Source organism: Xiphophorus couchianus, chromosome 19 (assembly GCF_001444195.1).
Source record: "Xiphophorus couchianus chromosome 19, X_couchianus-1.0, whole genome shotgun sequence".
Lineage (NCBI taxonomy): Eukaryota > Metazoa > Chordata > Actinopteri > Cyprinodontiformes > Poeciliidae > Xiphophorus > Xiphophorus couchianus.
Window position 1 is genome coordinate 1,034,953 of NC_040246.1, and position 24,537 is coordinate 1,059,489.

The 24,537-nt window shown below is 37.3% G+C and overlaps 1 protein-coding gene across 5 annotated transcripts in view; it reads right to left on the minus strand.

The window, feature by feature from the left end:
• Positions 1-24,537, minus strand: part of slc4a11 (solute carrier family 4 member 11) — a 148,883-nt gene that overhangs the window by 52,538 nt on the left and 71,808 nt on the right. For 4 of the 5 annotated variants that reach the window (XM_028001596.1, XM_028001600.1, XM_028001599.1 and 1 more), the window contains 4 exons: positions 23,810-23,853; positions 19,118-19,346; positions 6,309-6,341; positions 354-435 (listed from right to left, as the gene is read on the minus strand). In XM_028001596.1, coding sequence (XP_027857397.1) covers positions 354-435; positions 6,309-6,341; positions 19,118-19,346; positions 23,810-23,853 — 388 coding nt within the window. The remainder of the gene's footprint in view (positions 1-353; positions 436-6,308; positions 6,342-19,117; positions 19,347-23,809; positions 23,854-24,537) is intronic. The other variant, XM_028001598.1, reaches the window with a different exon arrangement.

Sequence of the window (24,537 nt, forward strand, 5' to 3'; positions counted from 1 at the left end):
GATTGGTTGTTTTTGGTCGGGAGCGGTGTGTTTCTTCAGACGACAATAGTCGGTCAGGGAGGAAGAGGAGGAGCTTGATTATTTGATAGATTATCTGACTTTTGTTATACGGCCCCAAATAGTGAAGGTTTTCAGAAATATATCAAATGTACATACTGCAGCTCTAGATGTATGTAATTTCAGGTGCAATAAAAAGCAAAAGCTTAAGAAATATGGTCTTGTTTATCTTTTTTTTTTTTCATCAAATTGTGTCAAAATTAAAATATTTCTTTCATGCTAATGTTTGAAAACAAACAACAAAGAAGCTCTGGCATCATGCATGAAAATACCCAGACGGAGGAACAGATGCTTACAGGATGCAGAGCCAGGACTGCTGGTACTGGACTCCGGTGGCTGTCGCCGTCACGCCTTGGATTGTCTCAGACAGCAGATGAACTGTAGGTCAGATGTCAGACACAAGTTAGCTAAAGATAACATTCATTCTCATCGCCACATTGAGTTTGCCACTCAAAAATATCATTTTTCCAGTGCAACAAATACAGCTGCTTCATGGCAACTTAATGTTTACTTGGCAGAGCTGAAATATAAGTAACTATATTTCTAGTTGACTTAGAGCATTAATGTCTTTGCAAAATGTCTAATTTCATCGTATAATGGTTTAAAACAGTGTTGGATAGGAAGGTATTGCCTAACATACTGTGCAAAGACTCTCCATATAATGTCTACATCAGACATATCTAATGAGCTTCTGCTTTAGACAGTGACGCCTGGCTGCACCGAGGAAACATCAGACCACGACAAGCTAATAAGGATGTCCATCCAACCTTGGGGAAACACCAGCAGTCATTTTGAAAAACACATTTTAATATGCTGACATATTTATGCTGCAGAATGATTAAACGGGGAGCGCTGCTGAGGGCAGGACGTTGCTGCCGGATAACAGGAATCTCCACGATGACTTCACATACGCTAAAAAATTATGAATTGCTGGGTTTTGAGGGATTTTCTTTCGTGGGGACTGAATATGCCGAGACCATTCGGCTTGTTTTTTTGTCTCGTGGCATCCTCTTTAGCTAATCAGCAATAGGAAAATGACAGGCTGGAAATGTTTTGTATCATAAGCAGCGGGGATGATCATTTCCATATCATTCTGATTTTCCCTGCCAGTGATTTCTTTCTTTCTGCGCGTCTTTGTCTTTCTCTCCATCACTCTTCTTTTCTCTCCCTCTGCCATGCCATCTCATCAATAAAGTATCCTCCATTCATGCCAGAAAATGATGGGCGTCACCATGACAACAGTATCACTGTGCTCAAGGAGCAAGAGCGCAGAGGATAATAAAGAGGTGTGTGTGTGTGTGTGTGTGTGTGTGTGTGTGCGTGTGCGTGTAGCCAAAAATTAAGAAAGTAGAGAATAAAAGAGACAAGAAGGACAAGAAGGAAAAAGAAGTGGTTGCATGGCGTGAAAGAGAGAGAGAGAGGAAATACAGAAATAAATAGAAAAGGAAACAGGCAGGAAAGGAGAACAAGAGGGAGTGCACATGGGGAGAGGAAGAAATGGAAGCAGGGCCGATATGAGTAAAAGCACACAAAGGGGGGAGCATGAAAGTCAAAAAGGGAAAAAAACACAAAACAAAAAAAAAACCTCCCAAAAAACCAGACAAGATGAATAGAAAAGGAGGAAACAGAAAGAGGGCAGAGAAATATAGGAGATGGACAGGGATTCAATTCAATTAATAGCAGTAAGCCTGACAGCCAAGTAGTAATCAAAAACCATCCAATTTCCCATTGACGTCAGGGACGAGATGAGGGGAGAACGGGAAATGGAGACAGACAAATGGCAGAGGAAGAAAAGATTAAAAGGAAAAGAGAAGGAGGATTAAGGATAAAAAAGAAAGTAGCAGAGGTTACAGGAGAGTGGAGGAAAAACACAGAGCCAGAGCAGCTAATGTGCTCACCAAGGTCACATGGTTCTCTAAGCCAACAAACTATCAGGCTAACGTCACACAAACGGAGAAGCTAACGGCTAATAATACAGTTAGCAGTGATAAACATGTCACTTAATATTTTTGCTATAATTACTTTGTATAATTTCCATGTCTGTGTGCTGTACACACAAGTCAGTGCACAACGTGAACACAGTGCATCTACAAGGTTTACTCTCTCAACTCATAAAAAAAGAGACACTATTTTTCATTTTCAACTATTTTTTAATTCAATCTAGCAGCACTTCCTCACTTACTGAAATATTTTTAATGCCTTTATCCATGTGACTGTTGAGATTTATTTTAATTTAACACCAGTTTTAATATAAAAAAGAAATGATAGTGAATAAATGGGAGGCTCTAAGGGTTTTCACGCCTGGAGTTGGTGTTTGCTTTGGTTCGAATCAGCTGAAGAGTTTGTTATCTTGCAACTTTTTTTTCCCTGTGGTTTGGTTTCTTTTGAAAGAGAGTAAACTCCAAGCGATTAAAAACCTAAACAAACCAGGCCAGAATGTTTAGTCAGTTTATTAGTCAGATGGATCCGGGGCATGCAGAAGAATCAAATGTTCCAACATCTGTTACTTAAAACAGCTAAAGCGCTGCAGACTTCTTGTGCAACAGTTAAGGATCTGTGTTTGTGATTCAACTATAAGAATGTTGCAAAAAAAAAAAAAAAAAATGCATCTACTGGAGAAAATGACTGATCAAAAACGCACTCCATTTTTCACCTCCTCCCAAAAAAACAATATCTATGATTTCTAACTCCTCCGCAAATGATGAAACAAATCTGGAACATTTTGGACGGTGTGCACCACATTAGATTTATCGTAAAAATAACACATTTCATAAAAACACACATTGTACCAACAGTCACATGTGGTAGAGATACTGTGATGGGGCTGGTTAGAGGTTTTCAGACCAACAAGTCTGAGTATTGCAATGATCCAAAGCACAAGACGACACAAACCTGAGATGAAATGGGATTACATTGAGGAAGCTTTTCATGCTCAGCAATTCCATCACTTTGATGCAAAAAGACTCAATAGAAGAGTAAATGTTGTATTTTCTCAAATAGTCTTTGATATTTAGATATTTTGAATCAGAAATATCAAAGTGTGGAAAAAGAGCAAAACAGTTGAAATCTGTATTAGGCAAACACAAAGAAAACTTAGTAATAACATTTTGTTAGCAAGAGATGGTTTTGTAGCTTTCCTCGAATCCAAAAGTTTACATACATCTATTCAGGGTCAGAGGTAACTATCTTTCAAACTTCATGATTTGGGTTAAATGCTAAGTTTTCTGGCATTTAGCAAATAGAAATAATTTTGGTAATTCTAACTAAGCTAAAATAATAAACGTTTGATCTGATTTAACTAGACAGTGAGAAAAAAAATTGTCATGTTTTTTTGCTTTTTTTTCCAGCAGCAGGGTCACAGTCTGTTCGGAAATATTTCATTAAAAGTGAGAATGAAAAAAAAACTTGTGCAAGAGATTTTTGTGTAAATATCTCATGTTACAATTGGGAAACTTGTGGCTTTTAGACCAGTGGAACAAAATTAGTAAGTCATGGTGTTCGGTTTATGTCCAGGTACAGTTAGTAGTCTGGAAATTACGGTAATTATGCTCTGTGTGGCTGATTAAAACAAAAAAAAAAAATCCAATTTAAAAGCAGGATTTTATGGCTAAAACTCTTAAGTCGAGTGTGTGTGGATGGATTGCTGGTGTGATCGTCTAGGTGACTAATTGAGATTTCTTCAAATCTTGTCATTGAAGTGAAGATTTCTGCATGGTTTCGTCAGTATTTGCCATACAAACACCGCAGTTTCTACACACACACACACACACACACACACACACACACACACACACACACACACACACACACACACACACACACACACACCCCACACACAAAAGATCACATATGCTTACACACAGCATATCAAACGTGACAAACTTCAATGGAAAATAATAAATAAATGTGAAGGAGGCAATAATGGATGGCTGGATAGCCCACTTTCATCTCTGGGTTCTTGGTGGAATCATTTATTGTGTTATCCATGCAGTTTGGTTGTAGGGTAGAAAAAACAGATTACCGAATCCCATAAGGTAGTAAATAATTTGTGACTGACAGCGACAAATAAGCGCGAGATGAATTTATAAACATGCTAAACCGGGCCAATAATTCAAATGTTAATATTTCGTTTGGTCTGTGTGCCAGTCGAACATCAAAGAAAAGGAGAACATCTACAGAGATGAGCTTCTACAAAAGAACACAGAGGTAATCAGCGTTTCTTTAATTTGTATAAAAAAAGAAAAGAAAAGCCCCCGGCCTTCACATATAAAAACCTTTTCTATTATGCCCTGAGGTGTTCTTAATAAAGATCATGCACTGCAAAAAAAAGGAAAAAAAAACAAGAAAAGATCGACTGTGGCCTCGACCATTGTTCGACCTGTCAGTAAACACACACTCACGAACACACACCACAGAGGAGGGAAAGAAAAAAATGATTGGCTTCTTGTGAGTGTGAGGAGCTTTGAAGACGGTGATTAAACCAGGGGAGTGTTCCCTACTGAGGAAGCAGGTGAAACGTTTACAGTAATAATCCATCATAGCCAATCACCTTGCAGCGCACAAAGGCTATGATGTCAAATGGTGATGAAAGGGGCCACTGGAACTGGGTCAGAGGTCACACTTTATTATCCCTGGGAGGCTTTGATGACATTTAAATCATGTTTTATAAAACTCTTTGTTTCGTCATGTTACAACCACAAACATCAATCTGTTTTTATTAGAATTTGAGACGACACACCGACGCAATTTATCTGTATTTGTGAAGTGGCAAGAGAACGAAATCAGGTTCGCAAAATAAATTAAAACTATTTGTTACTAAATATTTGGAATTGGGACAGCAGTCACATAAACAAGTGTGATTTGAACAACGAAACCGCTCACAGTAACTGCATTTAATCCTATTTTTAAATTTATTGATATGCAAAGATACTCTCATTGAATAAACAGTGGAGAAAACTAACAATTCCGACAGCAGGGACAGTTTGGAGGGTTTTTAAACATCACCAATTGGAATTTATCATAGCGATAAATCAAAATTCTTATTACGATAAGAAATTTATCACAATAAGTGATAAATGATGCAATAAACGCCCACCCCTACAGTCATCTCAGAAAGAGAAAGTTGTATGTTATGTAGAATCATCACACAGTGAAGAATACTCCAAGCCTTTGTTTCCTGTAATTTTGATGTGAAAACTCCAAATTCAGCGTCTCAGAAAACGAGAATGTTATGAAAAAGGTGTTAAATAGAAACTCTTGGTGTCGTCAGCTAATTAAAACACCTGCAAAGGTTTCCTGACCCTGTAAATATTCACCTGTCACAAAGTGGGGAAACCAGGAGGTCATTGCTTTAGAAGTTGGTTGTTCACAGAGTTCTGTTTCCAAATATATTCATAGAAAATTCAGTGGAAGGACAAATTGTGGCAGTAAAACAAGGAACAGCACCAGGGAGAATGACTTGGTACTTGCAATTTGACAAAATGCAATGTCATTTCTTGTTTCATAATTGAAGACTCTTATATTTTAGTGCCTCGTTGTTGAAATGTGCCCTGAAAATAAACCCGACTTTGACCTTAAAACATGTGTCATAAACTGATCTAATGTGATATTCAGACTTTCTGAGACACTGAATTGTGGCTTTTCTTTGCCTATAAGCCATAATCATTAAAAATGTAAAAAAATAAATAAAATCATGAAATATTTCACTCTGTGTAATGAATCCCTATAAAATGACCGTTTCACTTTGAGATAACTGGCAAAAATATCTAAATATATACATGTACACCAAACAAGACGGATTCTTTTCAGCATCGTTTTTTTAAAAACCATGTATCCTGTTCCTTCCACGTCATAATTATGTGCTGCTTTGTAATGACTGCAGTTGTAACGTGATCAAAATTTAAAGTGTTGAATGAGTAAGAACCTGAGGGCAAAACAAGTAGCTGTCTCTTTCTTTCTTTTCTTCCTTTTTCTTGTTGCACAAGAAAAGAACCTAAAGTAACGGACTCTGCTGGATGGACCTGCGGCAGATTTAAGGGGCAGGTGAAGAGGCATATCTGTGACACTATGAAATTTCCCTGGTGTCTGTAATCATTTGATGACTAGATGGAGCAACCCAGTCCTGAGTGTGGAAGGAAAAAAAAAAACAAAACACAAATGGCATACTGATGGTGATTGGTAGAGAAGTGAACGACTGATTGCAGCCTCACAGGGGCTGATGCTGACATTTTCATCCAATTAACACAGCTTACCGTCATCAAAGAAAACGAAACTTTGAGACTTCTCTGCATGTGCAGCAGGTGGGAGAAAAAAAAACCAAGAGAAAAAAAACAGTCAGTACAGTCACCAGTAAGCAGTTTCTTAGGTTTAGGTTTTATACATACCCCACCCCCCCAAACACACACACACACAGCCGAGCCAATCCAGTCGCACGTCCACACATTTGCTGGTTAACAGATATCTCTGTTGAACAGAAGCTTCATTTCCTGCCCTCCTTTACCTCATGCATATTAAATACCCTATTCTAAAGAAGATCCTTCAAAGTCATATTGTTGTTGGCGGGACTGAGATCTTATCTTTATTATTATCTAAAGGCTATTACCAAAAACTGGATTTTATCACTGATAGCAGTTCTGCATTTGCTTGGTTCAAAGAAACCCCAAAGATGTCAAAGAGGAGATCAGGATGAGGAAGAAAATGACCAGCGTTTGAGCTGATGCAAACCTGGAATGAATGGTTTTAATTCAATGTTCTGATAACACCAGCAGAGGAAAAAATAAAATAAAATCTCACATCGCTGGACATAAGTTAGTGTTATTAATGTCTATTAGGGAAGAGCTGCCGGTATTCGGAAAACATTTCTTTCAATATTTGAACTAAAACTGATTTTTTTTGGTCAATTTTTAAAACCAAATAAGAAAAGGAGAAACAAGAAAATGCTGAAATGTACTTTCAAAAGGTGCAACACTGTAACTACATTTGTATTGTAACTCCTGTTGCAAAAGCATCATTAGGAAAAGACAGACAAATACAAATGAAAAGAAAGAAAAACCAGGACTAGTTAAGTTTCTTTGAAAAACATGCGTGGGTCACTACAACAATATCACCTTGAGTTAGATTAAAGAATCTCAGACAAATTACAATTAATTTTAATCAAAGGAAAACAGAAAAGAAATATTCTTACTGCTGCAAAAACAAACTTACTGATATTGACAATAACTGTATCTATAATACTCAATTATTGTTATTTTGATGCAAATACTAAAACAAAACTGAACCATCAGAAGTGATCTGTCATTTCTATTGTATAATAATATTGCAGGGATATTTCCAAGCAGTAAACTGAGATGAAGTAACCATCACTCAGTCAGCTGACTGGCAGTGAGCAGCAACATTCTTGTTTTGTGGTCAGTTCTGATTTTTAATGCATCTACTCATTCTGTTAACTTTTAAAGACGCAGTTCCACCTGTATATCACTGTCATCACTGTATGCAGATGATATTCAGTTGTACATTGTACAGTTTCTAAACCATACATTTTTCTAAAGTGCTTAGACTCCATCAAAAGGTGGCTGGCTGGTGGTTTTCTTCAATTAAATGTTGAAAAAAAAACCCAAAACAGAAATAGTTACCTTTGGACCAGAAATAATAATGTTCAATATAAAGCAGATCCTTGGAGAAGTAAAATCCTCTGTTAGAAAGTTAGATTTGGGATTCAATCCTGACTTTATCATTTGAGACATGTTGCTATGTCAACTCTGCTGTCTCTTATCCCGAACTGGAAATGATAATTCATTGCTTGTGTTTCATCAAACAGAGGTCGGTTGCAGGTTGTTCAGAACGTTGCTACCGGGCTTCTGAAATAAACATCCAGCTGGTTTATTCCAGAGTGCATTTCAAAATTCCTGTTCCGACTTTGTTAGCTTTTCCTGACCAGGCAGCGGGTTACATCAGAGGACTCCAGAGCATCCAGTAGTCCTCTGATACATCAGGCTGGTGGAGGAAAGCCTCTGAGGTCATGTGATAAGGAACTGCTGATAGTTCACCACACTAAGCTGGAAACAAAAGAAGACAGAACTTTGCTTTAAGTGACTAAGACGACTCTGGAACTCTCTTCCTTGCTCTCAGTGAAAGGGCTTAAAGCTGCAATATGTAACTTTTATATAGGAAAGGTTTTTTTTTTTTTTTTTACATATTTAATGAAACTGTCTATGTTGTGACAGTGTAATATGAGACAGATAAACTGTGAAAATTTTTTTTTTTCTCCTCCAACTCCTCCCTGTGCTGCTATTACTGTCTGAATAAATGTACCAAAAACAACCAATCAGAGGCTGGAGGAGGAGCTTAGCGCTGTCAATCAACCTGTGAATGTGCTAAAGGTGGAGAAACAACTTACTGTTGCATCAAAACTGGTTCATCTGCCATCACCGGTGGCCATGCTAACTAGCCTTAGCATTCACAAAGCTGTATTGTAGCATAGACCAATAGGGTGTGCATGACAGACAGCGCTAAGACCTGCCTCCTACCTCTGATTGGTTGTTTTTTGTTAGCACTGGGAAAAGGCAAAGGAGCTTTCAACAGATTACCTGTCTCATGCCATACTGTCAACTACATGGTGAGTTTCAACAAATATCTAAAAAATATACATTTTTTATAAAAGTCACATCCTGTAGCTTTAAATGGGTAGGAATGTTAGAACAGAAAATCTGATCAGTTTTAAACACAACACTTTTTGAAACCTTCAATATCAGCAAGTGGCCTGAGGTGAGAACCCATAAACTCCCCCCGCTGGTTTTTTTCTATTTCTTCATAAAAGCTCCACTTATGACACCTCGTCTTAACTCATGTAGCCTCTTTTTGATTTGGCACAACAGACCTAAGGAGCTGCATGTCACTGTGGCAGATGGTAAAGCTGTGCCGACACCGAGACACAACGCATATGTTCACTCTGTGTGCATCTAGCTCTAATGCAATTATGTTATCATCTGTTTATGTAGAGAAATGTTCTAAATCTTTGCACAGCGAACTATGCAGAACACCAAGAGTTCAAGTCATGTTTCTTTTCTGTAAACGTAGATTTATCGTTTCTTTACACAGACATACAATCTGTGCCCACAGATGGGCCGTCAGATTTGCATGTTCTGATCACCATACCAACAACCTGTGTGCAGAGCAGTTTATCCAAATCTAAACAAATCGTCTCCCCAGAGAAACGCGAGTGCAAAACTTCTGTAATGCGGCAGAGACAGGTGAGAATTACCCGGGTCCAATCAGCTGTTGTTTTAGTTTATCCTTAGCTCAGTCTGCTGGAACAGCTGATGGATTCTCCGTTTTATTGAATAAATTGAAAAATCTTCCGGCAAAAAAAGCTCCACAAAAGATATGCTGGGTAACTGTAAAATAACCCAACAAATTGAAGAGTGCCTACCTATTCTCATGTCAAACTTCCTTCCTTTTCTGGATGGACATTTTCAAGAATCCCCAACCCTGTTTAGTTCATTAAAAAAATTAATAAATCTAATACTTTAATATAAATAGAAGGTATGCATTTTACAGCTAAATTTAAATGATTTCTATGTTCTTAAGACCTTGAACAGGTGAGCCAACCTTTTTAAGATATTGCAACTGGATTATTGTCGGCGTTAGTCAGGTCAGCCTCCATCCAGACTGCTGCAGTTCACTTTCTGACATGAACTAAAAGGCGTGAACATATTTTCCCAGTAGCCTACTTGCTTCTCCTCACTGATTTGCTGTTTATTTTGGAATTGGATTTGAAATCTTTATTGTTGACCGTTGATTATAAGGTACTGAACAAACGGCCTCCCGAGAGTCTGCCAGGCTTCCTAAAGCCCTCCAGATCCCTCAGATCTAACGATCACAAGGTTCAGGCTTGTTCACCAAGCTGATTGAGCGTTTGTGGCTCTTTGGAATAAACTCACCCCACACATCACACAGACTCCAGCTAAATCTTATTGGAAAACACCTCTGGACTCTCAGTTTTTTAGTACAGCATGAGAGATATGGGGAGCATTGAGAGGTGGGTCTTTATTTTGTCCTTTTGTACTTCCATACAACACTTTGGTCAACTTTGCAGTTGTGCTATATGAATGAGCTAGGACTGGAACTGTGGCCAAAAACAGAAATGAAGGAAGAATTCTGGAAATATAAATATATACTGAGTTGTATATCGGATCACTTGCCTGCACCCACACGAAACGAAATGGTTTCCCATTCCTACTACAGGGGGTTTAATATGGCATTGGTTCTTCCTTTTTCAGCTAGAACACCTTCACCTCTCATGAGAAGGCTGTGTAAAAGTGTATTTAAAGAAAGATGGGATCTTTTCTGGCGAGGTCAGACAGTGATGTTGGGCAATATGCCCTGGATCAGAGTCTCTGCTCTAATTCATCTCAGCAGTGCTCAACCAGGTTTAGGTCAACACTCTGCAGACCAGTCAAGTTCCTCTACACCAAACTGGCATAAAGCCGGAGCAAAGCGGCCCAGCTACATCCCCACCAAATAAAACAAAATACCATAATCCTCCTCGTAGCAAACTTTATAGTTGGCAAAAATGAGGCCTGAAAAGTACTGTTCTCTTGGCATTTACCAAGTTCACCGACTCATTCTTTCACAGATGTTTATGGCAAACGTCAGCCGGCCTACTTCAGCTAACACACCTCCAGCCATTGAAGCTGATGAGGTCGTATTAGTTAAATCATTTTTAAATGATTTCTAAAACATTTGAACCGCCACCTCCTGCGCTTTGTTCTGTTCACTTTTCTATGCAGCAGAAACCAAAACAAAAGCCACTCATTGTCCAGAAACGTAGAGCTCTTGCCATCTCTTTCCTGAGAGCAGTCTGGGATTTTTGGCGACCCGATGGGTACAAAATCTCACAGTAAACTTTAAAAGTCAGTGAGCTTGAGCGCTCACATGCCTGACGGAGCTTTAGTCATAGTCTGAATGCACAGATTGACAAAAGGAATTTTTCAGAGGACAAAACAAAAGCTTACGGATACAAAGTAGATTGTAGATGTTTATAAAGCAATCGATTTACACAAGTTTAGAAAGCTATGGTCTCAAATGTAAATCCATGCAGCTGTCAATACAGGAAAAAAAAAATCCTCCTACCAAATGATTCATTTTTACCTTTTCTTTGGAATCCAGCTTTTACTTTACTTGCTCAAATGCTCACAGTACACTTTCACCTGAACCTTTGCCCTCCAGTGTGAAACCTTCCTGTTGACTCACTGATTTATGCACAGAATATTTATAGCAGGGATGGAGGATGATGGGTTATATCTGTCAAACCTGAGGATTTAAATCTGCTGTTTAGTTGTGTTTTTTCCTGTTCACACCTTCTCTTCTCACCGCAGGCCAAACAATGCCACTGTAAGGTTACAATGTGATTCTCATTTGATCACAGGAGTAATTAGGGACCAGAAATAGCTTTAGAGTTTTGTGGGTTAGCTTACAAATGTTGTGACAGAAGATTTATTGGTGTGTATGCAGAAAATTTGATATTTTCTTGCTCCTCGTGCTAATGTTATTCAAGCTGATAACATTTTTCACAAACTTTGCTTTGTAAATTGTGGTGGTGGTGGAGATCCATCTTTCCACAGAACAATTAATACTTTAATGTTTCATTTTGATTTATTTTTATACAATTTAGTTTAAGCCTTCTTTTTTTTTAACCACATTTTTATTTTGTTTCAGGTGGAACCTTTGCATTTATGCGTTTCTGGTACACCCGTAAATATGATGCACACGTGACAAACAACCACGTGAGACATCCAAGCCGCTCCGCTTGGCCCACTGGTCGCTCATATGTCTATTTATTTAATAATTTAGCAGCAAAAAGGGGTTTTGAATTGAAAATGTTGACTATTATATCAACATAAAGTTTTTAAATAAAGTGTTATTGATTACAGACCCTGCCCTTAACTACACTAAAAGTTTTAATAGAGCCCACTACTACTTTAAATACAGAGCAACAGTTTAATAGTTTAGATCAAAGCATATTGCTATGTTAAAGTCCACAGCTTTAATTAAACCCTCGTCTTAGCAATTGGTAAAATATAGTAAATACTTTATAGGGAAATAAGCATTGAAGTAGAAATTAACAACACAAATAATCACGCGATGGTTAAACTAAAAATAATAGTAATATATTTTGACAACAGACTTGTTTTGAAAGAAGAATTAAGCTTTTTTTAAATGTATTTTACAGCTAACATATTTCTTTTTGTATTTTAATTTGAAAAAGCAAAACCAAAAGAAGAAGAAAAAAACAGAAGATTATGTAAATACAGGTAAATTGGAGAGTCAGAAATAATATCTCCACCATTTTCTGTTGAAATGATGGCACAGTAACCAGAACTAGAAAATTCCTGAAGAAATTTAACCGGGGCCTGCCAAAGTGTGCCCGTCGGTTTGGACCCAGCGTTATGATGCTAGAAATTAGCATCAATGCTAAAGAAAGCTGCAATCATATGAGGACAATGACAAGAATGTTGACTAACATGTACTTGCACCGTTCAGTATGATAAAGTAAGTGTATCAGCTAAAATTAGCAAACATGCTAATGTTAGCATCATTGCTGTCACTGGCATGTGGGACATCACTAGGATGTTTTCTATAATGGACTTACTCCATTCAGTATACTAAACATGGCTAAAAAGTAAAATAAATAGCTAATAGCTTATTAAAGCTAAAATGCTAATGCTAATGAACTGCCATGCTGCGCAAGGCAGTTCCCTAACCTCAGAGAAACAGATAATGCAGAATAATATTATTGCACCGCCTGCGGCGGTGCACTAACCTCAGGGGCATGTTGAGGCTTTTATTTTGAAATTTTTGTTAAGCTTAATTTCAAAGGTCCACACTAATCCCATGTGTAATAGTCATTGGGTTAAATCAGTTATATAATGCTCAAAACACAAGTAGTTGATGTAAAAATATTCAAGGCTTTTATTTTGAAATTTTCTTTATGCTTCATTTCAAAAGGCCAAACTAATCCCATGTGTATCAGTGCTTTGGATAAAAAAGTCACATAAAGCCAAAAAGAGCAATAACATGATGTAAAAATATTCAAGGCTTTTATTTTGAAATTTTCAGTATGCTTCATTTTAATATTCCAAACTAATCCCATGTGTAACGGTGACTGAGTTAAATCAGTTAAATACAGCCCATAGCAGCAAGTAGTTGTAAAGGCCAGTTCAGTCCTCCTGGTCTTCCACTATAGTTAGAACTACAGTGATGCGTATTTGTAGTCCTAACCAGCAGCCAATAGCCTCCTGAGTTCCGTTGCTATGGTAAATAATTCTCTCTGCCAACTGTCAGCTGTGAGTGAGACATGCAGGTGGAAACAATTCTCTGTTTGAGCCAGCCAGTTTGAACTAAAAAAAGCATTGGAAACAACTCCTTCCCGTTCGGGAACCGTAATACATATTCGAAAAGCGTTTGAAGCGTATGAGAGGGCTATTTGTCGTCTCCGATAGTCCCGCAATTCATATCTCTACGTCACTCACAGTATTAACAGTGATAAGAGAAAGAAATGGTGTGCCCAGATCTGAAATTTTTGAGAAATATATGAAAATACATGGGAGAGAGCCTGAGAGAGCGACAGAAAATCCTGTCGCATGACTTTGCTCTGAAGCACCGTGACAGAAAACCGTAAGCCCTAGAGAAATTTCGAAAACATTTTACCGGAGCAGACAGGCGTATCAATGTCAGGACCGAGTTTGATACCAATCGTGCGATATTTGTGGGCGTGACGGCGATTTCAAAATTATTTTGGGCTCAAAAATTCTCTTCATTTCTCACTCTAAAAAAGCGGCAGTTGGTGTCAGTTATGCTCTGCGTTTCGGCAGTTGGAAATTTGGCTCGTTTTTCGCTTTTTACGTCGCCATCGTAAGTCCAATTCCTTATAAAAATAATAGCTCCAATGCCGGGAATAAGCCGCACGTTTTGATACCACTTTTGTGGGTGGGCTCGCAGCGGTACGAGCCGCATTAACGGTAGCGGAAGAAGTAATATATAATATATAAAGAGACATTCTATTGGGTGTAGAATAATAGGTGCCTGCCATGCAATGCATGGAGGCAGTACTGACTTGCTTCGCAAGTCAGTACTGGTCTCCTTATGCATTGCTATGGGCAGGCCCCAACTAGAACAACGTCATTGGTGCACCTAACAGAGAAAACTCCAGCTCCTTACAAAACCATAGAGGAAGAGAGGAAAATGTAATTACACAATACACCATTAATCACAACGATACCTATTAGTCATTCAGCAGCAACTGTACCAATACGTGCTCAGGCATATTTAGTCCCCAAATCATTCACTGCTTTAAATATTACATGTCAGAAGGTGATGCCAGTTTCACTTAGATGGTTTTTCAAATATCTAAAGTGAAAACCCTTATCCAAGCATTGCATCATCATAAGCGTAGCTGGCATTATTCCTCAACACAATGCACGCGCTCTTCCTTAATGCTGAATCCCAAGACAAAAGTGGAGCCAAAAACAGCATGCTGGCCTCCAAAACCAAACTCCTCTCTACATGTTGGAGCAGCACTAATTATCTCTCTGGGCTTTCATCTTTTTCATTTTATGTAATTCTCCCCTTTTTTCAGGGAACGCTATAATCTTCCCCTGTTCACTTTATCTCACAGCTGTACAGTATTACAGCCGCAAATGAGCTGGCCCGCTCGCCAGCTGTAATACCCCACTGTGGCAGAGCGAGCCCAGATACTGCAGAAATTAATACCTCCGGAGGTATGGCTTGTTGATAGTGTACTTGGGGTGTGATATAAACTTATTCCCACAGCAAGGGTCTTTGTTCCTCACCAAGAACGACCCAAAAAAAAGACGGCAGCAGTAGGATTCAGGAATCTTTCCAGATATCAGGGAATTCAGACTGAAGGGAATGGACTCCAGAACAGGATATTACTGAGTGGGATCTTTATTAAATAATTAGTATGCTCAACTTAATTAAAGCTATCTGAAATCAGCAGACTTGTTGGAAGTTTTCAGTAACTGTGTCATTTTGACACCTTTACGGTATTTTTAAATGGAATTAAAAGCCTTTTGTAGCTTTTTCGCAGCTCAAATTTGATATTTTCTTGCTCCTCGTGCTAATGCACCCACCCAGAACGATAACTCACTCCGCAGCTGATTTAAACAGTGAATTACCATTTCAATTAGAGTGAAAATTCATGATGATCTCTTGTAAGGAGGTTTGACCAACACTAACTTATGAATTTTTGCCACACTTAAAAGTTTCAGATCATGAAATAATATTAATAGATTAAACTAATACAAATACAAAAAGCAGTTTAAATATAAAAAGGAGCGGTAAATATTTTTTTCGTAGCTGTGTATATATCTTTATTTGGGATAAGGTTGAAAACAACATGCCACTCTGTTTTTCCCCCCAATTGATTTAAGTTTGTAAAAAATGATACAGTATTTTATTATAAATGTTATTTTGGAAGACTCTAATCAATATTTGAGTAGGGATGTCAGTGGAACTGCTGGAACAGTTCAATACATTAATGAAATTTCAATCCAATTAAAGGTTTACACAAATTATGACTTTTTAAACAAACTGTTAACATAAAAACAGATTTTTATAATTACTTTAATCAAAGTATAAAGATGACTAAATATGCAATAGTTTAACGTTTTTAACGTCATGAAACTTTCCATTCAGTGCCTCCAGGGCAGAGGCCTTGAGGTGCTCTAAGCTCCAGGCGCATGAACCGGGTTTCTTTATGTAAACAGTATGAATCACTTTAGGATTATTTAGTAGCTTTAATTATTCATTATGATTCATATTGACTTTGCTACGCTTTTGAAATGAAAATCTTTTTAATGTAATGGTTAGTAATGTCAGGCCCAGAATGTTAACAGCATGTTTATGTTTTATGCCTGAGTGTAGTCTTGAGGTGTTATTGTTTAAATATTTCAAGGACCTTTGAGAAATGTTCTGTTGGCAGTATTGTGTTTTCCAGGCACATAACACCATTTTATAGCACAATAAAGTAACTATGTTAACTTAAGCCATTACAGAAATGCTGTGTATATCAAATATGACTTAAAAGAAATGTTACTTTGCAATTTAAAATTTTAATTGGGCCTCTGTCTCCTTAAGATGCTCCTGCTGAAACTTTGCCTTCTGGAAGTCATCACAACATGGCTCCTCTATTAACCATTTAACAACATTTTTACCAGTGTTGCACTGAGATGTAGCTCCTATAATGAGCTCAGCAGGTGCTCAGTTCCACCAGGTGGTTGCTAATTGCTGCTGGCTAGTCTGAAGGAGCTGAGTGGGGGAGGGCTGCTCTGTCAGGCGGAAGCTCTGAAGCTTGGAAACTGAACTTAAGAGGAGGGGGAGCTTTATCCTGGAAGGCGGAGCTAGATCCACCCAGGCATTTTGCACAGCTGAATGGTTGCCATGGAGATTAGAGGTTTCTCAAACATATGTGAAAGAATCAAAGCAACACTTCAGGTATAGTTTTGTTGAGGGAATAATATTATAACATGATGTAAAGCTCTAAAAAGTTGATTTTACTTAATCCTATCTCTTTAATGCTTTCATCCGGAATGTTTTTTATGTCCTCCTGTATTAATTTTTAGAGTGGCGATTGCTCCAAGTATTCGACCAACAGACGTACCTGTTTTTCACTGACCCAAAAACAGGCTCCTTGTGGGGTATTCTGGGACAGAACAGGCCAGCAGCAGCTGCCACCACAGCCTCAGAAAGCCATTTGAAAAGCTACGTGAGTGATCGATGACAGAAGTCAATTATCACCTTGTGAATGTGTGGCGGCCTGCGGTCAGGGCGAGCATCGCACACAAACCACTTCAGACTAACGAACACAGCTGTGGACACCAGAGCAGCCAGACCGGAAAAACTCTGGTTAAAGAGCACGTTGCAGACTAATGTTACTGCCTGATGCTCATCAAGTACAGAAACAACACTGGATATATATATATCTATATCTCTATACCTATATATAGATATAGATATATATATACACACAGTATATATAACTTCTTCCTTACATAATTATCTTTTTTTTTTTATTTTAAGAAAACGTTTCCCTGACCTCTTTCATGACTAAAATGTATCAACAATGGATCCATACTGTTATGCAGCAGGGTGTTGTTCTCTCGCTCTAATAGGCTGAGGAGATTTGTCCAAACCACGACGGTACCTTTCTTGCCTCTCTGTCAAAAAATAAATAAAAAAAAACTGTGTTGAAGGAAATACACTAATGGTAAAGGGATTTAGAAGGGAAAGAAGACAGCAAAGCAGGAGAAACTGTTGTGTCAATTTATTTTTTCTAGACAGAACTGTTAGCCTGCAGTAAAAGGCTTTGGCCTGGAATAGTTGTTTCTCAGTTTAGTTGTTTGCTGACATAACTTGTTTTATGACCAAAATCTTGTTTGGATGCTGTCGAACTAGTAAATAAAAAAATGTTTTAATCAATGCCAACGATATGACCCATATGTCTATTCCAGTGACAATTTTAGGTTTGTTTAATACTGAAGTGATCAAATATTTCAGTGCAGATAACTCTTTTGTCCACATGTTAATGTAGTTTATGAGGTTGTTGTTCCTCCTCAAAACACTTCGACTGACACTACAATAAAGAAAGAAACAGTGATCGAGTTATTTAGTTTTCCTGCAAGTACATTTTCTAGGTTGTTTGGTATTTTACATTTTCCTAGACATTCTCAATTGAATAGAAATTCAGCACCGAGATGGAAAAACACAACAGGACCTTGAAAGTGCTTTATGATTCTTTGTGCTTCAACAGAGAGGCAGCAAGAAATCAGCTGGCGACAGGAAATACTCAAACTGACAACTCAAAGTTAGACATTTTAACACCCACAACAGGGTAGTGTTAAAGAAAAAGGAGGCAGGAGAAGCACAGAGATGTAAAGTAGTTTAAAGAAAACAATTTTTTATAACATGTCAAGATCTATATGGAGTTTATTCAGGCTGTGAGAAAAACAACAAGACTTTCAGTAGGTAACAGGAAGGCTGAATGGAGAACAACAAAATTGTCCTGATTCAGTTGTTTCAGATTCTACCTTGGACTGAGGTTGTCTTGCATCAACTTGTTTCATGTACTTTTCAGTGATAGATTTGTTATTGTTATATATGCATATTGTTTTTTCTCTCTCTTTCTGCAGGTGCAGAAGCAGACTTCTAGGGTGTTGACTTGTTTTATCTCCTCTACTCTTATCTCTTTCTTTCCCTTTAAACAGTTTCCCCTACCCGTCTCCCTTTATTTTCCATCTCTGTAGCCATAACATTTGATACAGTATAAGCAAAGCATTTTCTAAAAAGGTTTTATATGAAGTGGAGCATCATGGCGAAAGCTGTGCATCACTTTGACATTCAGGTAACAGTCGTGAGTGTTACCTGCCAGACAGTAAAGTACACAATTTGCTCTGTTTTATCAGAGTTTTAAACATCTGTGTTACTGTTTCTTTAATGCTAGCCATGCTAACAGCACCAATCATTTACATGAGATGCTAACATCAGTTTAAAATGTCAGCTATTATTTTGTCCTGTTCTCCAAATATGACTAGATTTGCTGTTTTAGAGCAACTCCTCTCTCACACAGTACAACATGACCTTAATATTATGCAGTTAGTCATGGAAATCAGGCTTAAAACACTTTTTGAATGTTTTTCTTATTTCTGTTTGTATCACATGTACAGCTCAAAAATGTTAACGTGAAAATATTTTGAGCATACTAATGATTTTTCATCCAAAATGTAAGAAAAAAAGACTTCAATTTGTCGGAGTACTAACATTTTCCTTGACATATTATGCAATATTATAACGCAACAAAATAGGTTTCACACAATATTATGTTACATCAGACCAATAAAAACAATTTTTAATATAAAAAAGTATGTTTAACAAATTTTAATCTGACAAATGAGCCTCATCAGGACTCAAGTTCACCGAATTCTCCTTGCAGTTGTATTTGTTTTGTCTTGCATGGTTAACGCTCAGGTGGGGGGTTCTTGCTTACCGTTGACCTCTTGAGCTCCTGCATCTGTGAAAAGCATGCTCATCACCTCTTCAAAGTTGCACCCGGGCTCGGACACGTGGCTGTCCTCGCCTACATGGTGCAACATTCTCTTGAGGACGTCGTCCAGGGAGGCGGCTGTCTCATCCAACAGTATGCTTGCCCTCGCCAGGAAGCCATCCAAGTCCCGGTGTGCCCGAACCTCCTCCTCGAAGTTCATGAGCTTCACATACTGCGGATGAAATTGGATCATTTAAATGCGGTCTCGAAACCACAGCCAACGATTACGTGTGGAATTTCTATAAAGTAAAACTCAACCTCAAATAAAACAAAAAAAAAAAAAACTGACCTCATGAAAAATAAGCCGATCCTTTTGTAAAATTAGGAGGTGTCAGAGCATCATAAATAAGGTGTGAACATATTCTAGGAGTAGAAATACTATTGAGCACATATTATAAATGACAAACTATCTGTTAATGTAACTTCAGTATTCAACTCTCTAATTTTGACAAACGAAACATAAAATAAACGTTATTTTCAATACACCGACTCTTAGATGTCCCCTCTTAACTGGATATTTGTCCTTACCCTTCTGCTGATGCAGTCTTTACAAAAAAATCTAAAGGTAAATTCAAAATTACATTTCAGATAAGCAAGAAACAGGCAAGGAAGTGGTAAATTCATAGATTGTTCCTCTAAAACACAGGATGTTCTTGATTAAATTAGTTTATTCCACCTTTTGTTAAGAAAATTAAAGTTTAAACAGATGGAGTTTTATCTCTTCATGGTTTACCATAAAGTCGCTCCTTCATTCATCTACATCAAAAAATTGTTTACTTAAACTAAATTATAGTTTAAGTCCAGTTAATGTAATTCAATGGCAATTTTAAGTTGTTATTTTAACAGAATGACATTTTTTAGTCAAAATGTTAAACCTCCACACAAATGGAAAAAAACAAACAAAAAAAAAAACTGTAAATGTCGGAGTTTATAGTAATAATCCACATCCTCCCACAAACCAGCTGAACATTGATAAGAACCACTTCATTCTTCTGAGATGGATTTGGATTGTAGGAGTGCAGAATAACATGCAGATGGGTGAATGAACAGAAGGACGAGAGCAGCTCGATTAAAAGCCCAGACACTCTGCAGACCCCGGCTCCATTGATTGTGGGGTAGACAGAAATTCTAAAGATAAGTGGAGCTCCTGCTGTTCTTTTTTAAATAAGACAAGCATGAAAAAGGAAAGTCTATAGTTTGTTGAGATATTTACGTAAAGAACTTTAAGAACAGAAATATGTTGGGTTTTTTTTACGGTAGCTGGGGCTTTGGTTATTTTTCAGGTCACTGAAGTGATTTAAGGCTTTAGGGATGAATTCATCTGAATTTACTTTTAGATCCTGTTTGTTTATGTCTGTTCACCAGTAGAATTATGTTAAATACCAGGCTAAAAGCAGCAGTATGTAAGTTTTATAAAGATTTTTTGTTAAACATATTTTTTGAAACTGTTATTATGTCATGACAGTATGGTATGAGACAGATCAGTAAAATAAATAAATAAATGAATTGAGCTCCACTGCCTTCTCCCAGTACTATGTAGAAACAACCAATCAGAGCCAGGAGGCGGGTCTTAGTGCTGCCAATCAGTGCTGCCCATTTGCTCCCCATCAGCAGAGTTTGTTGTGAATGGTAAGACTAATTGGCATGGTCAGCGATGATGGCAATTAAACAGTTTCCCTGTAATGTTAAGTTGTTTTTCCACCAGTAGCTAATTTAGCAGCGGGTTCATGAGATTGATTGACAGAGTTAAGACTCTCCTCCTTGCTCTGATTGGTTGTTTTTGGTTGGGAGCTGGGCAGATCGCAATAGCAACACAGGGAAGAGGTGGAGAAAATTGTTTTTTTCCCACTTATCTGTCTCCTACCGTCTGAACATGGTGAGAGTTTTAAATATGTAAAAATCATTTTTTTAAATATATCTCATTTTTTAAGGCTGCTTACTGCAGCCTTAAGCAAGATAGGAGCCATATTTTTGTACAAATCTACAATCCTTACAGAAGATTTAAAGGGACAGTCCTATGTGTTTTCCAGGCACAACTTAGTAACTATTTTACCTTCAATTGTTAAAAAAAATGCCATACATTTCAAATATGACTTAAAATTTGAAATTTTAATGAAGGAATGATATTATAACATAATATACAGCTAAAAAAAATATTGATTTAACATAGCACTGCCACTTTAAGAAGTTCAATTTAATTTGATTTTATTAAAATTTTTGGTCCAACTGAACAAAGTCACACATTTCAAATCTGTTTTTAAATTAGCCTTTGGACGCGAACATCCACGTACATAAACATGCAATTACCGAGTTTATTCTGACCACTTTAAATAGGCCAACGTGTATCACAGTTCTAGAGGTAACGTGTGGTTGTTGCCATGTGAGGCTGATTAAAGGGGGGAAAACAGAAGGAGAGAGCAAACACACAGAACTGTGGCACAGAAGGGAGGGATTAGTAAAAAGGACCAGGGAAGCTGTTGGCGCTTCGAACTGAAATCACTGACAGCCTTGTAACGGAGAAGTATCATGACATACTTGTTCGCCACTTTAAGCTGTGTTTTCTCTAAAGTGTGACATAATCAAACACGGGTTTGCTACACTGCAAAGAAGTCTGCGATGTACTTGGGTGTGGCAACAAAACTAATCTGAAGTTCGTCCGTCTCGGGGGAAGGAAAGCAATACATATTTTCATTCGTAGAATCAGAAGTGCATCTCGCGGCATGAATAAAAAGCTGAAAAAAATCACAATGTGTCTACAGCTTTGGCACATCACACGGTGTTAGCCCACTGGAATGATTTGTTTTAGCAACCTTGAGCGATGAGAGCGGCGTAAAACACGAGAAGAAGCAAGTCACAGAAGAGTTTGAGAGAATAAATTTTCCTCATCTTCCCAAATGGTGAGGCAGCATATAGTTGTGGTAAAGGTCACGCCGTGCCAGTGGTAGAAAAGTGTTTTGAATTCAGCAGAAATGATGAGGAACCCGTGTTTCAGCGCCCAGAGTAAATTCTTGGATAGGCTGTGCATATATATTTAGCAATCCACTCACATATTCATCGAGCAATTATTTGAATTTTAAACAGCAATGTCTCTGAATGTTATGGAGCGTTATCGAGTGCAGCGAGGCAGCTTCTTGTTCCCACTGGACATTGAAAGTGATAATGCATAAACACACTCACTGTAGGTTTCCCAAGTGATTCCAATTTTTAAATTTTTTTTTAAGCCCTGACCTTCACTCTGCCAATTTTGGTGAGTTCCAGTTCCTCTCTATGGGCTTGATAGTTAAAAAAAAGAGCTTACATACAATAAAAAATACAAATATAGTTAGAAATGGGACATTTTGTTTTGCAGAGACTTAAAAAATTATTCATGGCCTTGACATTTTTCACTTTTTGTCAGAATATCTAAGATGTATTTTACTTTGATTTTATGTGGCAAAGTAATACAACATGAAGAAGGTATTAAAATAACTTTTATTTCAACAAATTTTAAGTAAACAGAGATCTGAACAGTATTGACTTATATTCAGATCCAACCATTTTGGTGTCTACAAACATTGAATTGTTCTCTCATCTGACGGGAGCATCAATCGAAATGAATCAATTTCGATTAATTTAATGATTGTTTTAATGCAATCGATCACATTTTTCCATTTTTTTCTTTATTTTAAATTTTTATTTTGTTACTTAGAAGATTACCATATCAGAACTCTTGCATTTGCGTGCTTCTGGTACAGCCATAAATCTGGCACACAAGCTACATCTGCAAATAACAGAGCTGAACAACAAAACTGCTTCTCTTGGCCTAATGGGGCCATTAGTTTTTGCTTTAAAAATTATCTGATTGGACGCTGGAAAAGACTATTGTTGCATTTATGTTGTGCCAAAAGGAGCTAGCCTATTAGCGAAGCTATTCAAGCCTAAAATAGCATCTCAAAGCTAAACATATAGCAGCGACACAGTCATCCAAAGCTAATGTCAGCGTTCAAAGCTGAATGGCAAAATAATACTTTGCACCATTCTGATGGCTGAAAACCTTAAATATTGGTAAATAACAATAAATCTTTGTCGAGCTCATATTTCTATTTATTCAATAATTAAGTCACAAAAATGGTTTCTGAATTGAAAATGTTGCTCATTTTATCAATATATGTTTTTGATTAAATTGCATTTAATTGAGATTAATTACACGTACCTCGCAATTTATTTGATTAAAGATTTTAATCAAGTCCCACCACTTCTACAAATGCAAAAAGGGACTTTGCTCGACTTTCTTTCAACAAGAGCTGTAACGGCTCTTGACAGATTCTCCAATTGAAGGTCTGGATATTATTTGAACATCATACATGGTTTTTATTCCACTAAAATTCCAATAAAACATATAAAATCTGTGACTATAATGAGGCAAAATGTGGAAAACTTTTTGGGATGTGAATACTTCGCAAGGTGCTGGATAGCAAAGATTTAAAATGCTTCAGTGTTTTAAAGTTTCATTGTTGAGCATGTAAATGTTTATTCCTATTTTCTGTTCATCTCTGGTTTAAATAAAGTTGCTAAACATTTGTGGCTGCACCCCTTATCTGAATATTGTCAAAGATTTTTGATCCCCATATCAGCTGCATAAATGTGTTTGCTTACCCGTCTTGATGTGTTCAGTAACACACAGCCAGAGTCGTCGGCATCTAAAGACAAAATGAAAAAAAAGAAACATTTATAAAACAGTGTTAATTTCTAATTTTCTCTATTTCTAGACAATCAACAGGTGGTACTTGTTTACTATAAATGATATTACCGTAAACTTATTTAATCAGGGTAAAAATACTTGTTAAGCATTTAGCAGATTGGTTAATTTCTTGTTGACGTACGTAGGTAACAAACTTATTTGGATTTTTATCTCCAGGGGGGAAAAAAACAAATAAAAAAAACTGAAGTAATAGTAAGTCATAGAAACATTTTGAGTTCTGTCAGAAACAACAAAAATGCATGGGGTCTAGTTTTTTGTTTTACAAATCGAACTATATTTGACTTTTATATGAGGTGCTTTTAGTTTTATGTCACGTAGCTGTGGTCATGCAACTCCTGGCTCTGTAGAAGAGTGGTAGCCAACTATTTATCACTGAAAATAAAACAGCTTTGGCTCCCCAGACACAAGTCAAAGCTGCAAGAAAAAGAAAAAGAAAATTGAAAGCAATAAAAAACTTTTCCTATGACAGAGGAGCAAAGCAAAGTTCGTAACTGCTTGTGGCTCCTTTGCTTCCCTGGAGAGCCCTAGAGAAAGGTTAAGAAACATAAAATATGTGAATATGTGCCGCTTGAAAGGTCTCTGCATGTCTGAATGTAGAATGGAAAACTGTGTTTTCAATTAA